This window comes from Panthera uncia, assembly GCF_023721935.1.
Source record: "Panthera uncia isolate 11264 chromosome A3 unlocalized genomic scaffold, Puncia_PCG_1.0 HiC_scaffold_12, whole genome shotgun sequence".
Taxonomy (NCBI): domain Eukaryota; kingdom Metazoa; phylum Chordata; class Mammalia; order Carnivora; family Felidae; genus Panthera; species Panthera uncia.
In genome coordinates, this window is record NW_026057579.1 from 19,273,603 (window position 1) to 19,289,408 (window position 15,806).

At 53.0% G+C, this 15,806-nt stretch overlaps 2 protein-coding genes across 6 annotated transcripts in view; one reads left to right on the forward strand and one right to left on the reverse strand.

Moving 5' to 3' along the window:
• OTOF (otoferlin) overlaps positions 1-1,889 on the forward strand; it is a 92,415-nt gene extending 90,526 nt beyond the window's left edge. For 2 of the 4 annotated variants that reach the window (XM_049652443.1, XM_049652446.1), the window contains exons 46-47: positions 55-148; positions 1,758-1,889. In XM_049652443.1, the coding sequence (XP_049508400.1) occupies positions 55-148; positions 1,758-1,847 (184 nt within the window). In that variant the 3' untranslated portion in view covers positions 1,848-1,889. Of the gene's footprint in view, positions 1-54; positions 149-1,666 lie in introns of all 4 variants that reach the window. The other 2 variants (XM_049652444.1, XM_049652442.1) reach the window with 1 other exon arrangement.
• A 1,341-nt stretch (positions 1,890-3,230) lies between these two features.
• Positions 3,231-15,806, reverse strand: part of DRC1 (dynein regulatory complex subunit 1) — a 41,077-nt gene continuing 28,501 nt past the window's right edge. For both annotated transcript variants that reach the window (XM_049652447.1, XM_049652448.1), the window contains 9 exons: positions 13,602-13,736; positions 13,086-13,318; positions 10,938-11,050; positions 9,381-9,470; positions 8,750-8,836; positions 6,281-6,465; positions 5,096-5,239; positions 4,659-4,761; positions 3,231-3,473 (listed from right to left, as the gene is read on the reverse strand). In XM_049652447.1, coding sequence (XP_049508404.1) covers positions 3,417-3,473; positions 4,659-4,761; positions 5,096-5,239; positions 6,281-6,465; positions 8,750-8,836; positions 9,381-9,470; positions 10,938-11,050; positions 13,086-13,318; positions 13,602-13,736 — 1,147 coding nt within the window. In that variant the 3' untranslated portion in view covers positions 3,231-3,416. The remainder of the gene's footprint in view (positions 3,474-4,658; positions 4,762-5,095; positions 5,240-6,280; positions 6,466-8,749; positions 8,837-9,380; positions 9,471-10,937; positions 11,051-13,085; positions 13,319-13,601; positions 13,737-15,806) is intronic.

The following is a 15,806-nucleotide window of genomic DNA, read 5'->3' on the forward strand; positions in this document are numbered from 1 at the left end:
CCTTCATCCTCTGTGTCCTCTTTCCGTGTTCCCTCCGCCCTCTCGCTGCTCCAGGCGGCCAGACACGAGCTTCATCTGGTTCTTGAACCCTCTCAAGTCTGCCCGCTACTTCCTATGGCACACAAGCCGCTGGCGGTTCCTCAAACTGGTCATCCTCGCCCTCTTCCTCTGCTCTGTGCCTGGCTACCTGGTCAGGAAGACCCTGGGGGCCTGAGCCTGGCATCCTGCTGGCTCTGGTCCTCCTTACTTCTTCCTCCGGACCCAGGACCGATAAGCTTGGCAGCATGCAGAACACACACACACACACACACACACGCACGCACACACACATGCACACACACACAGGGCACGCACACACACACAGCAACTTGCAGGCTGTCAAACGCTACCACAGGCTCTCAGAACTAAAATCACTGTTTTACATGAGCGCATGTCAGGCCAGAGAGGCGAAGCAACTCGCCTAATGTCGCCCAGCAGATTAGGGCTAAGACCCAGCCTCAGCTTTCAAATTGCCACCCAGTCTTCTGAGCACCACCCCACCTCCTGTCCTCGTGACAGACCAACAGATACTAACCCAGGGCCATTGGCAGAAAGAGTTGACATGAGGACAGGGAACGGGGAGAGGGTTTGGCTAGGATTAGCCAGCGAGGCCTGACTAGTTCCTACCAGCATTCCCCTCTGGGCCCAGAGCCATATTCTGCCAGGCAGGGCAGTAAGGAACCCCATCCAGTTCCCACATTTTTGCAGCCAGCTGAGCGGCTATTCAGGGCCGGGCACCGCGCCTAGCGTTTCAAATGCACTTTCTCTCCTTACCCTTTCACTGACCCCGGAGGCAGGGTCCACTAGGCACCCCACTGCGTAAGGGAGGAAACTGAGGCTCAGACAGGCGTCCAACTTGCCCGTCACCACTAAGGCTGGAAACCAGGTGCCCTGCGCCTGGCTCTGGGAGGGCACGGTCTGTGTCCTCCGGCGGCCGCTGGCCCAGGAGGTTGAAAAAGCATACCCGGTACTGGAATTTTATATCTTGACATCTTATAAAACCTACCGTTCCTGTAACGTAAACCACAGAAGGTAAAGCTTAGCAAGCCCCTTTTGGCCGGGAGTCTGTGCAGAAGGCAGAGCCGTAACCCCACCCCGACAGCGGGCAGGTGGTTGAGTGTGGCTGGCGCCCCAACCGGGGCTCCTCAGACCCTGGGCAGGGCCTGGTGGGGCCAGAAGCCCCTGTTCCTCAGAAAAGGGGGAGAGGTTGAGGAACACGGATTCACAGAAAGACAACGGGGGCCGAGCCTGGAGCACGTACAACGAGCCACTAAGTAGACGAGGTTCCTGGGAATCAGAAGAGCCTGCAGCCCTGCGGCTGCGTCTTCACATGGTGAACGGCTAAGGCCAAGGCCAAGGCCGCCATCGTCCAGGTGTTGGCTGGACGGCTGCCCGACTGCCAGAAAGCCGTCCGGGCCTGGGGAGGAGGCTGGGGGCCAAAGAGTCCCACCAAGCGCACAGGAACGCAAGCAGCAAACCTAGTGCTTAGAAAGGGCTAGAACCTGGCTCCGGCACTCACTACTTTGGGGACCGGGGCTGCGTCAGGGCCCGTGGGAGTCTAAGAAGGCTGAGGGCCTGGGGTGCCCTGGAGAGGCCCGCTGCCTGACCGCGGCCTCCCCTCCCCCAGCCGGCCTGACACCGCCTTCGTCTGGTTCCTCAACCCCCTCAAGTCCATCAAGTACCTCATCTGCACGCGGTACAAGTGGCTCATCATCAAGATCGTGCTGGCGCTACTGGGGCTGCTCATGCTGGCCCTCTTCCTCTACAGCCTCCCCGGCTACATGGTCAAGAAGCTCCTGGGGGCGTGAAGCACCCCCCCCCCCCCCGCCCCCCCAGGCCTAGCTGCTGCTCCCCGCCCCCCCCTCCCGCCTGGACCTGTGCCTTTGCCCCTCCTCTGGCATGGACCTTGCACTCTCCCTGGGGAGCTCGAGAAGCCCAGTGTCCCCCCCCACTTGCAGCCTCCTGCTTGCTAGGGTGGTGACACCCCTGCCCCTGCCCCACCTGAGCCGGCTGCGGGCCTCACCCCACCCCTCTGACCCCTGCCCAAGGGGTGGGAAGTGTGGGCAGGGGTGGAGGTCTGCCCCTCCTTGCTGAGGCACCACTTTCTTCAGGCCCTGGCTCCAGGGAGGCCACCCCAGATGCCCCCAAGGCCCTCCAGTGGAAGAGTAAAACTTTAATGGAATTGACTGAGAATCCCATCGCGGGCCAGTGCCCAGAGCTATAAAAAAGAATGAGTAAGCAGAAAGCATCACCCTCCCTCCCCAACAGAATCCTGTGAGGACAGCCACACCACCAGTCTGTTCTGCAAACGTGGGCCAGGCCCTTCCTACCAATGGTGGGGAGGTGGCTGCTTCCTCCCTGCCGCCCTCCGAGAGTGGATCTTCTTCCCGCCCGGGAGGCACCCCGGTGGGAGCACAAGCCCAGTCCCGGCCCTGCCTGTGGGTTTTCATCGCTTCCCAGAGCTTCCTCCACCCGGACCAGTGCTCAGAAGCCTAGATGAGGAGCAGTGAGAATGAACCCCTGTGCCCCACCCCCACCCCAGTGCTGACCCACCTGCCCTGCCAGGACCTCATTTCGGCCAGGCAAGGGGATGGTACTTGCAGTGAGAGCTGGGTTTCTCTTGGCTGTTGTTCCTTTCTTGCGTGGTGATTTTTCTCTTAATAATAAAAGAATGAAACACTGAGCTGACAGGTCTCCAGTTGGCCAAGCTGGGGGACCAGGATAGGGGCGCGAGGTCTGTGAGCACTCTGAGGATGGCAAACTGAGGAGCAGCTGGGCCCCTCTGGCTTTTCCCCTTTGGGTAAGTGGCCTCAAGGCCCAGGGTTGAAGGAGGGCCTAAGGCACTGGGCCACCTGCCCAGGACACCTGCCCAGGGCACCTGCAGGCTGCCCACAGGAGGAGCCTCACACTATACCAGGTGGAACCAGGGACCCCAAAAACTCACAAAAAGGGTCCTGCAGGCCCAAGGACAGTCAGAACACTTAAGACCTTGCAAGAGCCCCAAAGCTCCAGCCTCCACTCACAGAGCTGCTCCAAATGCAAGAAGGAAGTCCCATGCCACCGGCCTGGGTCCAGTCTCACAGGGACTCATACCACAATCTGAGGTGGGGACAAAGTCCCCTCATGACACAGAGGTGGGGTCACCGGCCAGGGTCTCACTGGACCTGACCTCTCTGAAAAGATTCAGCCACAACCTTTTAAAGACTTTAATCAATCACGACTACAGGATACAGGTAACCCCTCCCGTGGCCTTATTTTGACAGGCCCTATCCCAGTAGCTCTGGAAAATCCAGAGTAGTCCCAGGCAGCTCCCCAGGTGAAACGTGCCAGCCCTGGCACCCGCATACACCGTAACAGCAGCCTTTGGAGGTCCGGCTCTATTTGGTGGGCGCCCGTAACACCTGAGTTGGTGGAACATGCAATTCAGAGTTTATCTGGAAAAGAGAGAGTAAAGGTCATTACAGTTTCCCCAGGGCCCTCCTGCTTTATGACCTCTGCGGGTCAGGTGCATATGTCGGCTCTCCTAAGGGCTCCAAACCTCGGCAAGCGTTTCCCCTCTGCCGAGCGCTTCCGGATGCCTGGGAAAGCCCATGGTCTGCCTTCCTTTGGAAGAGAAGTCCTAAGGTTTCTTGTTTGGCTTCTGCTCCAGCTAGCTGACCTCTGGTAACGTTCTGAACCTTCTGCCCTGAGCCACTGTCTTACATCTTCCCTCTACCCCCTCCCACCACCTGCGCATCCCGTCCCCAGTCTAGCCCTGCCCTTCCTTCCTCCTCCCCCATCCTCTGCACGCAGCGGCATCGACGACAGCATGGACAGTCCTCTAATGACTGCTACGGGGCCACACATCCCCAGTTCCCGGGCTTGTGGCTGGTCTCGGTCACCTCTCACACACACAGCTGATGATGGAGGGCGTACCCCCAGCCCAGGGTGTCATGACCCTCCCGGCCCACGGTCTCAGCGCCGCGTGAAGCATCCCACACTAGCAGAGCGGAGCCAGCAACTACGTTACGAAGGGATTCTAACCTTAGAAGCAGAGACGGTGAGATTCCTCCCTTGCAGGCCATGGGGAAGTTGCCCCAAATATCACCGGAGTGGGCAGGAGTGAGGACCGGGGAATACCTGCCCCAGCTGGAGCTTCCTCTCGCCATGTCACATCCCGGGCCAGACAATCTGGCCCAGCAGAGTGGGCAAGAGTCTCCCAGTTTTGATTCTCCTCTCTGGGAGAATGACTTGTGCCCTATCGACCTCACAGAGGGGATGTTAAGACCAAAGAAGAAACTCCATAAGGAAGGGCTCTCTGGGCTGTGACGCTCTCGGAGGGGTCGGGTCCCGCTTCCGAGAGACGTCCAACAAGCATCTGGCACCAAGGACCGTGGGCATCAAAAGGGCACTATTACAACCCACACGTCCTGGAGGAGACTTGGGGCAGCGTCCAAAGTCCAAAGGACTCCCTTGTCCGATAATTCGGGCCCAACTTGAGGTGTGACGGTTGCTGTGTCATGGCACATCCCAAGCCTCCCTTCCTTCCAGTGAGGGGTGGGACTCTACTTCCTAACATCGGCTCCAGCCCCGCTTCCTGCCACGGCCTCCTGCCCACCCTCCTCGTCCCCGCCGCCCACCTTGGAATCTAGATACTGCTGAAGCAGCATCTGGAGCTCTGTGTTCTGCTTCTCCAGGGAGTTGTTTTCTATCAGCAGCTTGGCCCTCTGCGTCAGGATGAAGCTTTGGGCGGAAAAATCCATTAGAGGCTCATCGAACGCTCCAAATCTACCAGGCAGGGGCCAGGATCTCTATGTCTCTGTGCCGGTTGGAGCTGGGAGAGGAGCCCTGAAGCTTCACCCGCCCGAGCAACCTTCCTGCCCCGAACACACCGGGCTAGGAACCGAATAAGGAGCGAGGGGCCAGCCACCCAACGCCACATGACCCCCCAACAGGAGCTTTCCCTCCAAAGACAGCTTTTGTCTCCAAGCCAGGGGGGGTGGCCACCGCAAGCAGGATCCTTCTCCACCCACTGCCTGGCTCCCTCCTTCTCCTGGGCTGTGACCTACACACTTACTGGTATTTCTCCAAGGCCGTGTACAGAGCGTCCCAGAGGTTCTGCGTGGCGTAAGGGATAACCGTGGCCATGGCCTCCCAATACGCAGAGTCCTTCGAGGTGTCTCGCACATACTTCACCACCTTCACTGGGGCCGGGGGGTCCCTGGGGGTTAAGAGCAGCAGTACCGTCACCCCCACCTGGCACGCCCCCAGGCTCCCACGCAGCGCCAGCCACGGTGCCTGTCCCTCCCGGACTTGCTGCCTGCAGACCTGTCCCCTTCCCACTCAGCTGTGCGAGTGTCGCGGTTTACGGCTGATTCTCAGAAAGTGCACGTGCCTATCATCAGTGTCCCTGATTCTGGTGCCATTGTCACCTTTGTGAAAGCATCACTGGGGTTCTATCCACCCCCCTTTCTCTCAGCCAGTTTACCTCATTGGCTTTACATCCCACTACGATGCCCGTTTCCTTCACTAGTGCATCCAAACGGCTCTCAAATTCCGGCATCCCCTCGAGGATAGCCTTGACCCAGGATATCAACGCCTCCACCTAGACGAACCTTCCGGCTGCTCTCCTTGTATCCAGCGTCACCCCCATCCCTGCCACCAAATGGATCTTTCTAACATGCAAGCCTAATCATGGCTCCCCCACCGCTTAAGACCATGTTGTGGCTCCGGTCCACCCAAGAGTAAAGGCAAAGGTCCCAGCCATGGCAGGCGCAGCTCTCCAAGATTTGGCCCGGCTCCCCTACCCACCAGTCCCACTTCCCAGGGAAGACCCTGACACCAGCCACACCTCTGCCACGATTCTCGAACACACCAGGCCTTTCCCCACACTGTGACACCTTGAAATGCTCTTTCCCCCACTGTATCCATGTAGGAAAAGCCGGTTCTGGTGTGTCTCTTCCTAAAGCCCTCTCTGACTGCTGTTGGTAACACCTGGTATAGGCTCTGACCATGGTCCCGATCACAAGGTGTGATCTCTGCGGGCCGACACAGTGCAGACCCCAGTGAATGGCTGTGGAATGAACGACGAATGAGAAAATGCAAATCGCTTCTACGCCCCTTCCTTTCATCCGTGTCCACTGACGCCTCCAGCCCTCCCCCTCCCTTTCCTCCTGCCCAGGTGCTTGCCCGGCACTGGGATCTGCTCGGCCCTGGCTCAGCCTGGCTTCCCCAGGCCTCGGCAAGCCCTCCAGCACCACACCTGGGCTTTCTCAGACCCATGACAAAGGCCTCCAGGATCTTGAGGACGTCGTTGGGGTGGATGAGCGTGGGAGAAGGGGGGACCTCCTTCTCTTCTGGCTCCCCTCCCACAAGGCTTTCCTCCTTCTGTCTCTCGAGGTCTGTCTGCTCTCCTGGGTCCAGGGCCGACATCAGGCTTGTTTGCTCCTGTGGGAGTGAAAGATTCCAGGGGCTGATCTGGAGAAAGGCGCCAGGGTGACTATGGATTGGGGCACACAACAAGCCTAAGTGTATGAAGACAGAGAAAAAAAAAAAAAAAACAGAGAAAAGTTTACAGAAAGTTACGGAACAGATGCAAAGGTAGATGTTTTCAGGAAGGAAGAAATGATGAGGGGAAAGAGTGGAAAAGAGGGGGCATGGGATCTTCCAAACAGTGATAATCTTCTATTTCTAGATCGGGATTCATAGGTGTCCATTCTATTGAAATCCATAAGGCTTATGCTGGATGTATGTATATTTTTGAATCGTAACACATGTTACACTTGAATTTTTAAATTCAAAAGAAGTCCTCCTGTCTTGTAGTTCATTCAGTTCACACCCCAAAGGCAAACCTACATCATCGGTTTCTTATGTATCCTTCCAAAGAAATACTACGGTCCACTCGGGCACATGCTTTCCCTCCTGTTTTGACAAAACGATACTCTACTACATGCACAGGTCTGCACGTTGCATTTTTCACATACCAATAAACCTTAGAGATCTTTTCGCATAAATACATAAAGAACTTCTTTGTTCTTCTTTTTTTTTTTTTTTTTACATTTATTTATTTTTGAGAGACAGAGAGAGACAGAGCACAAGTTGGGGAGGGGCAGAGAGAGAAGGAGACACAGAATCCGAAGCAGGCTCCAGGCTCTGAGCCATCAGCACAGAGCCCGATGCGGGGCTCAGACTCACAAACCATGAGATCAGGACCTGAGCTGAAGTCGGACGCTTAACCGACTGAGCCACCCAGGCGCCCCTGTTCTTTTTTTTTAATTGCATTAATATTCTGTTTTGTAGATGCACTACTTAGTAGGTAATCAAGTCCTATAAGATGGAATTGTAGGTTGTTCTCACTATTCTCCCATTTCGAGCATTGCTGCAGTGTATAAGCTACAAATAAACACATTCTTTCAAATGTATTGAGACATATCTGCAGAATTAAATCCTGGAAGAATTGCAGGGTAAATACAGTTTTGTAATTGGTGCCACCAAACGGCCCTCCACGGAGGCTGCAACAATCTACTCTCCCAGCAGTGCCTGTTTCCCACACCTCGGCCATCACTCTGTGCAGTCAAACTGGCAGACTCTTGCCAACCTGACAGGTGAAAATGGAATTGGGGCAGTTTTAATTTGCACTTCTTTTATTATGACAGGCCTGCTTACCTTTTCATATGTTTAAAAGTTATTTGTATTGCCTCTTACAGGAGATATTTGTTCATATCCTTTATCTGTTCCATGAAGTTGTGGCTGTTTTTTCCTGATTGGTTTATATGAGTTCTTTGTATATTAAGGAAACTGGCCCTTAACTGCAATGTAAGTTAAAAAATATTTCCCCCCACGCCTGGGTGGCTCCGTCAGTTAAGCGTCCGACTTCGGCTCAGGTCATGATCTCACGGCTCAAGGGTTCGAGCCCCAAGTCGGGCTCTGTGCTGACAGCTCGCAGCCTGGAGCCTGCTTCGGATTCTGTGTCTCCCTCTCTCTGCTCCTCCCTTGCTCTCTCTCAAAAATAAATAAACATTAAAAAAAATTTTTTTTTAATTCCCCCAACTGTCATCTGTATCTTCACTTTGCTTATAGTGATTTTTGTCTTACAGGATTTTTTTGTTAATGTCATCAAATAGATCTTAGTTTTCCCTCTTTACGGCTTCTAGGTTTTGTTCACTCAGGCAACACTTTTTCATTTTTTTTTAAATTAAGTTTAAATTAAGTGTAAATTAAGTTTATTTTGAGAGAGAGAGCATGTGCACATGGGAGGACAGAGAGAGGGAGAGAGAGAATCTCAAGCAGGCTGTCAGTATGGAGCCTGACGTGGGGCTCGATCCCACAAACCACGAGCTCATGACCTGAGCAGAAATCTGATGCTTCGCTGACTGAGTCACCCAGGAGACCCAGCCAACCCTTTTTGAAAGCATGTCAGGATACTTCCCCCAGGGGCCAGCAATACTAAAAATAATTTTTAGTCAAGTGTTAGGGATCAAAATATTCAGAACTTGGTGGGCCCAGGGCTCATAGTGGCTGAGGCCTGGCTGTGAGGGAGAACAGCCTCTCATCCCCAGCCATCCTTCCCACCGCAAATAGAAAAAGTGACAATATTAAGGAAAATACTAAGTTAGCTCTCTCTGACATAAAGCCCTCACTATTTTTCCAGGAGTATTACTCAAAGACAACAATGCCCTCTGGGGGCTTCCAGAATTTCAAATGCTCTCGTTTTGATTGAACTTCACATTACCTGACTGGAGGGTGAATGATGAACTCGGTATTTGAGGAAGAAGTTCACCAGTTTGTACAAGTCGTCCTCACTTTCAATCCCAAGGGCCTGGGGGAAAACAGGAGGATGGCTCAAACACCAGAGCAAGAAGGCCCCCGGCTGCTGCGGGAGTTCAGAGACCCTCCGCTCCTAAGAGCGGGAGGCTTGTCTTGTTCCCCTGAACATCCCCAGCACCCGCCATGGCCCAGAGTGAGGCCATTCAACACTGGGGAAGCACAGCGAGACCACGGCAGAACAGAACAACGTTGCTCAGAGTCAGGAACAGCCCGATACAGGCCTGGTGGGTGTAAGAATGCTGAAGGAGGCTGAACACACATCCGACTTTAAGGGTGTAGGGGAGAACCCACAGTCTGAGAGCTGGGTCGTGAGGGAGAGAAGCTGGTAGAGGAAGCGTCCGGGGTGGGAGACATCTAAACTCCATGGCCAATTTGTCGCATGGAGAATAAGGAAAGGGAAAGATGTGCCAGCCCAGGGAAGCCCCGGAAGACCCATATCTACTCCCAGGACTGAGGAAATGTTGCAAAAAACATAGGGGGCTGTCTTGGAATGAGGCCCCCGCCACCCCCGGTCAACTCAGCCCAGTGGGACTCACTGAGAAGATGGCGTCCAACTTGAGCAGATAGCACTCGCTCTTCTCCAGGGGACGGAGAAGGCTCAGCAGCTTGCTCTCTATGAGGAAACCCTGAGAGGGAAGAGGGTTGTCTCCATTCAGACACAGGTTTCAGAAACCAGTGCTCGGGTGTGCAGCCTACCTCTGTGTGACGAGCCAGCGGTGACTCCACAGAGCAGGACCTCAGGGATGAGACTGGGGAAGCAGGGGCCCCAGAGGAAGGCCTTCCTAGGATGCCTAAGGGGTCCTTCCCAGGGGCAAACCCAACGCTCACCATGGATTTAGACCCCCCCCCCCCACCTAAGAAAGGGTGCTGCCTCACTCAGCCACAAGCCACTGGGCAAACACCTGAGTCCTCCACAGCCGCCCAGACCTCATCGAGTCACAGATTCTCACCCGTCCAGTGTCACTGCACTCCTGTGCTAGCCCTCAGATAGCTACAGGATGGGGCAGTAGGCACAGAGCTGGAGGAGGGGAAGGCACGGAGGCAGATGAACACGCCGTGTCACAACACGGTGCGCACAAAGTTGGCAGTGAGTGGGAAGACTGGGGGCCCGGCACCCACTCTGAGCTGGGAATGCCTGGGGGAGGGCCCCTGGCCGAGGGGGCCGCCGGCACAAGCCTGCAAATAGAGAGAGGAGTACCTGCCTGCCGTCCCGTTCAGCGGGAGCCCCCTCAGCGGCAAGAGTCGGCTCTTGGCCAAAGACAACTGTCCCAAGGGGACGGGAGGCCGGCAGGCCTTGCATCTCCTTTAATCTCCGCTCAGAACTGCAGGACCTAAACGCACACCGGTCACGTCCCGTGATGCCGCCCCCCGCCCCCCCCCCTCCAAGCTGAGCCAGCCCGGCACACCCTTCACGCTAAATCTGGTGGGTTTGCTAACACACACAGCGGGTGGCCAAAGCCTGACACACCCAGAGTCATCACAGACTGAGCTCCCAGACAAAGGCCACATCAGGTGGCCACACTACTTGGCAGGTGGGTTCACAGATGGGAGGCTGGCGCCCCTTCTCTTGCAGAATGAGCTTTTTTTTTTTTTTTTTTTTTTTAACGTTTTTTTTTTTTTTTTATTTATTTTTGGGACAGAGAGAGACAGAGCATGAACGGGGGAGGGGCAGAGAGAGAGGGAGACACAGAATCGGAAACAGGCTCCAGGCTCCGAGCCATCAGCCCAGAGCCTGACGTGGGGCTCGAACTCACGGACCGCGAGATCGTGACCTGGCTGAAGTCGGACGCTTAACCGACTGCGCCACCCAGGCTTTTTTTTTTTTATCAGCAAGGTGTCTGTGGACCGACCTGGCCCACACCTGACCGACCCACTAAGGGAGGACCCAGTTGGCAGCTGGGGCAGCTCTGAAGCATGGCCTCTCAAGGTAAACGACCCCAGCTCTGCTCCCAAATGCCTGTGCACCCCTGCCTCCGGGCCACGTCCGGCCGGGCCAGGGTCGTCAGAAGCAGCACACGAGAAGCAAGGGCAGAAGGTCAGCAAAGCCACCGGCCAGGAGTCCCTGTGGCACAGCCCCGTGCACCCGGCCTCACCGACTCGTCACACAGGAGCATCAGGATCTTTCTGGTCGTTTTCATGGAAACTTGCTTTGGCAGGTCAAGGTAAGACTCTGCTTCTGAGGTGGCCTCCTCCGTCCCCTCCTCTTCTGCAGGCGGGGCAGAGAGAAGAGAGGGTGGGAGAGAAAAAGAAGATAACTGCTTGGCCTTGTTGACTTTGAGAAACAGCCGAACGTCCTTCCTTGAGAAAATTTACCTCTTAAAAAGCCGAAGAAAGCCTGGTGTGTGGGGGAAAACAGGAAGGCTGGGGATTGGAATAAGAGACTAGCCGGAGAATTCTGCCATTCTATAACCCTTCACTTTCCTAAGTTTCATCGACCTGGAAACATCATACTCAAAACCTGGCCGTGACCAGGGAGTGGAAGGGAGAGGATGAACCTATTTATAGGTTTTACTAGTTTGCTCAAAAGATAAAATGAGATAAGATAAATGAAAATATTTTTGAAAAGTACAAGATGCCAACTTATTGGTGGAACTACAAAATGGTGCCATCCGTATGGAACAACACCCAGTAACGTCACAGAGGCATTTGCCCTTTGATCCAGCAGTCCTGCTTGTAAGGGGCTAGCCCAACAATTCACCAGGAAACACATGCGAACACAAACGCACGCAGCTACTTATCGCTGCATTGTTCGCAATAGCACAAACAAGCAGACGAAAACCTGCCAATATCCCAAGTGGCCACCAACAGAACACTATTGGAATAAGTCATAGCACGGCCACACGACACCATACCAAATAAAAACGGAGGAAAGCATGTTTCTTCTCACTACCATAAACTGATCTTCTCCAAGATATTTTGTAAGTGAAAAAAGCAAGACGGAGAAAAGCGTCATTTAAAAAGTGAGTCTACATGGGGCGCCTGGGTGGCTCAGTCGGTGGAGCGTCCGACTTCGGCTCAGGCCATGAATCTCATGGTTCGTGGGTTCAAGTCCCGCGTTGGGCTCTGTGCTGACAGCTCGGAGACTGGAGCCTGCTTCGGATTCTGTCTCCCTCTCTCCTGCCCCTCCCCCACTCACACTCTGTCTCTCAAAAATAAATAAACGTTAAAAAGAATTTTTTTAAGTGGGTCTACATAAATATAAACAAATATACATACATACATACATATACATATTTGTTTTAAAAAAGCAATGGAAAGAGAAACCATACATTTTTAGATAACTACCTATAGGAGAGGGATAAAATAGAAGAGAGAGGATAAAACTTCTTTGAGTATACCTTGTTCTGTACATTTGACTTTGGAAACATGTCAGCATTCTACATAACTATAAAACAAAATTAAGTTGTAAAAAGCAATCTCTAATTATCAAAAGTAAAACAAAACAAAAGGACCTAAATATGTATTCAGATGGTGACCTAACCAAATAGAAACTATTCGAAGTGACTTCAAGAGACAGCCATCTGTGGGGCACCTGGGTGCGCCAGAGGGACCCATAAGCCAACAGGAGGAGACTCCCACGGGCCAAAAATGGGACAATTTGGGCACCAGTAAGGGAAACTAAGTGCAATAAACCAAAACACCTCAGATGTGTTTAAATCCAATCTGTTCGTAATGATACTCGCTTTAGAAAATGCCATTGGTCACTCTTGGAAGATGCTAGAGACCCAACCCATTTATTCTGAAAGCTACTAAATAGAGAAAGGACAAGCATCTATTCTGCTTTTCCTGTATGAACTGTACCTCGGGGTAGCAAATAGCTGATGAGGACAAGAGTCTCTTTTCAGAAGTATTCCAGCTAATAAATGAAGACATCTGATAGAATTTAGAGTGTCACCGTTTTGCAACCCCTAAGGCCATTAATGGATCTTAGACAAGGACTCCCAATGGTTGCTAGCCTCGCAAAGAGACACCCTGATGTTAGTTTATCCCAATGGAAGCATGCCACAGTGTACTTAGCAAAACTACACTGACACTGAATCTGATCAAGCTTCTAGATAGAACTACCAGACTATAATGGAGGGAAGAGGGTAAAGCTATAGGTTAAATTAGAGACTCTGAACCTCCCAGCTACGAGACCTCTTCTCCCCCTTCTCTGGCCTTCAGTTGGCTTGTCTGTGAGATGAATGTGTTGACCCTACAGTTTTACGGGCCTCCCAGCTCCAGGACTCCATTCCAGATACCTGTTTGAATCAGCACTTCTTCTAATATCTGTGTAGCAGACCTCTGCTGCTGCTGAGATATAGGTCCCACATTCCTCAGGAACCAGAAATCAGGTGCGGTCCAGGGGAGCCCCAGATGCTGGGTGTGGATGATCCTGTCCACATCAAAGGCTTTGCTTATCAGATCCTTTGCCTCTTCTTCATTCATCAGCCAAATCTCTCGAAACCGCTTGTCATCAAGAAGAGCAAAATGTCTGTGAAGGAGAATTGCTCAGCATGGCCAGCGGACCCTGGGGCCTGGCCAGGGTGCCCTCCGTTAGCAGTAGGGCGAGAGCTGGGGCAGCACCGGGGTGCAACCCGGGCCCCGGGCCGCCGGGCCTCACCCATGATAGCCTGGAGGCCATCCCCACAAGTCTCGAGAGAAGGCTGGTGACAAGCCAGTACAGGGGGCGAAGAAGACGGCCCGCTAAGACTCTTAGTGCCTGGGCCCACCTCTGTTCTAGGGCACGTGCCGTGGGAGCCAGGTCCCCAAGATACCTCATGGCTTTCTGTAGCTCCTTGAACTGCGTCACAAGGCGTATGTAGTCGGAGGTTAGTGACTGGTTCTCCTCCTGAAACTGTCTGATCTGCTTGGTGTATTTTGATCTCAGGTTGTTAAGTATATCATGCAGGCTGGGAGGAAGGGGAGAGAAGTTCATCTGTAGCTGAACAGAAGCCGTGACGTACGTTCCCCTCAGCTGCTTCACACGGGTCTACAGAACCCAGGGTCAGGTTAGCGCAAGCGCCGAAGATCCTCCCATTTGTTCCAAAACCCAGCTGCCCTGATTGCGATCAAAGAAAGGAAGGCAGCAGGAGGTGAGGGGATTGTCCAGAACTAAACTCATTTAGAACAGTCCAGAAGCCCAGACCCACTGAGGGGCAGTCTCCTGCTCAGGAGTGTGACTGAATCCTTCACAACACGCCATCTGGGAGTGTGTCCACATCCTCAACCTCACAGTATTTAAGAAGCGTATCTCAACTATTTCACTGCCATGATTTGGATGTTCATTTCACTTCTAAAACAAGAAAACTAGAAAGGGAAAAAATTAAAACCTCACGGCACAAGTCTATGATATATGAGTTCTCCATCCTCAAAAAGCTGACACAGGTCACAAGCCCAAAAACTCATTCATTCATTCATTCATTCATTCACTTGAAAGGTCTCTCGCACGCCAAGGATCTGTTTGAATCCAAAAGATGAATACAAGGCATATGTTTGGACAAAAGGCACTATCGGTTCAGCCAGAAACAAAGAAAAACAAACACTCGTCACGGTGGAGTGAAAGCACCGTGGGGGTGGTTTACACAGGGTGCCAGGGGAGCCCAGAGGTGAGGCAGGGAACTTACCCCGGCCTGGAGGCAAGGGGAGTGGTCGAAGGTTCCAGCACGGAGAGAGACAGTGATAGCCTGGTCAAGGGCACTGGGAGTCCGGGCATGCCACGGGTCCACATCTCACTGCTCTGGGAGCTCTGTGCGTGGAAACTCGCCTCATGAAATATGCGTGGCAGGCATGGCTTTTAGACCCAGGACCATACTTCAGACTTTAGACCAGTGCACAGGTGTCTTATGTCAGCGTCCCATTTACACGGGCATTAGAGAGTCTGAAGGCCTACATGTTTTCAGTTTAAAAATTCTAAAAATAAGGTTTTCTCTCTTAAGCACCATTCTGAAAGAATCATAAGCTCCCTAAACACACAAACACCCATCCTTCGTGTTTTCATCCTTAATAAAATGCAAAAACAACTTAACTTGGACTCTGATAAAAAGCAGTATGTAGGGGCGCCTGGGTGGCTCAGTTGGTTGAGCCTCCGACCTCGGCTCATCATGATCTCGAGGTTTGTGGGTTCGAGCCCCATGTTGGGCTCCGTGCTGACAGCTCAGAGCCTGGAGCCTTCTTCAAATTCTGTGTCTCCCTCTCTCCCTGCCCCTCCCCTGCTAGGGCTCTGTCTCTCAAAAATAAATAAACATTAAAAAAATTTTTTTAAAAAAGCAATATCTAGTTCATTTTCTTAACTACGGCATTCTAGGAGACGATCCACATATAGGTGTAAAAAAAAAATGTTTTTAGGTAGCCACCCCAAAGTCTTTTTCCCAATGTCACCCGGTAAAGGAGCGCCTATGTGTCATCTAACCACAGAAGCTAATAAAACCAAAACATAACTCCAGGTGCATGCTGCAGGTCTGGGCAGGACAGGGGACAGACGGGAACAGGTGGCCGCAAGAGGGAAGGAGCTCAAGAAAACATCACACACCGCCCTTAGTGACTGGCTGGCAGCTAGAGATGGAGGGGGCAGGGGTGGAGGAGGGGGAAGCCGGGAAGGCAGGCAAACTTGGTTTCAAAACTTGTCCACTGGCCTTGACAGCAACTGTCCAAGCTGCGATGTCTCCTGGAAGTCCCAGACAAAGCGAGGAGGTGGGGTCGGGACTGGGGAGATAAGCTGGAGTCATCAAGAAAGAAGTCCTACTCAAAGCCATGAGACTAGTGTAGAGGGTGGATGGGATACAACCAGAAAGCAAAAGCGGGGAGATGCTTTCTGGAATATCCTATCAGTCAAGAAAACGCAGAACCACCAAAGGAAGCCAATTAGGAATCCGCTGAGAAAGAAGAGTAGGTATTTTAGAGTCATAAAAGCCAAAGCAGAAAAATTCGGAGATTCGGTACCAACAACAATCGGATGAGGCCTGACCGGGCAGCAGCAGGGT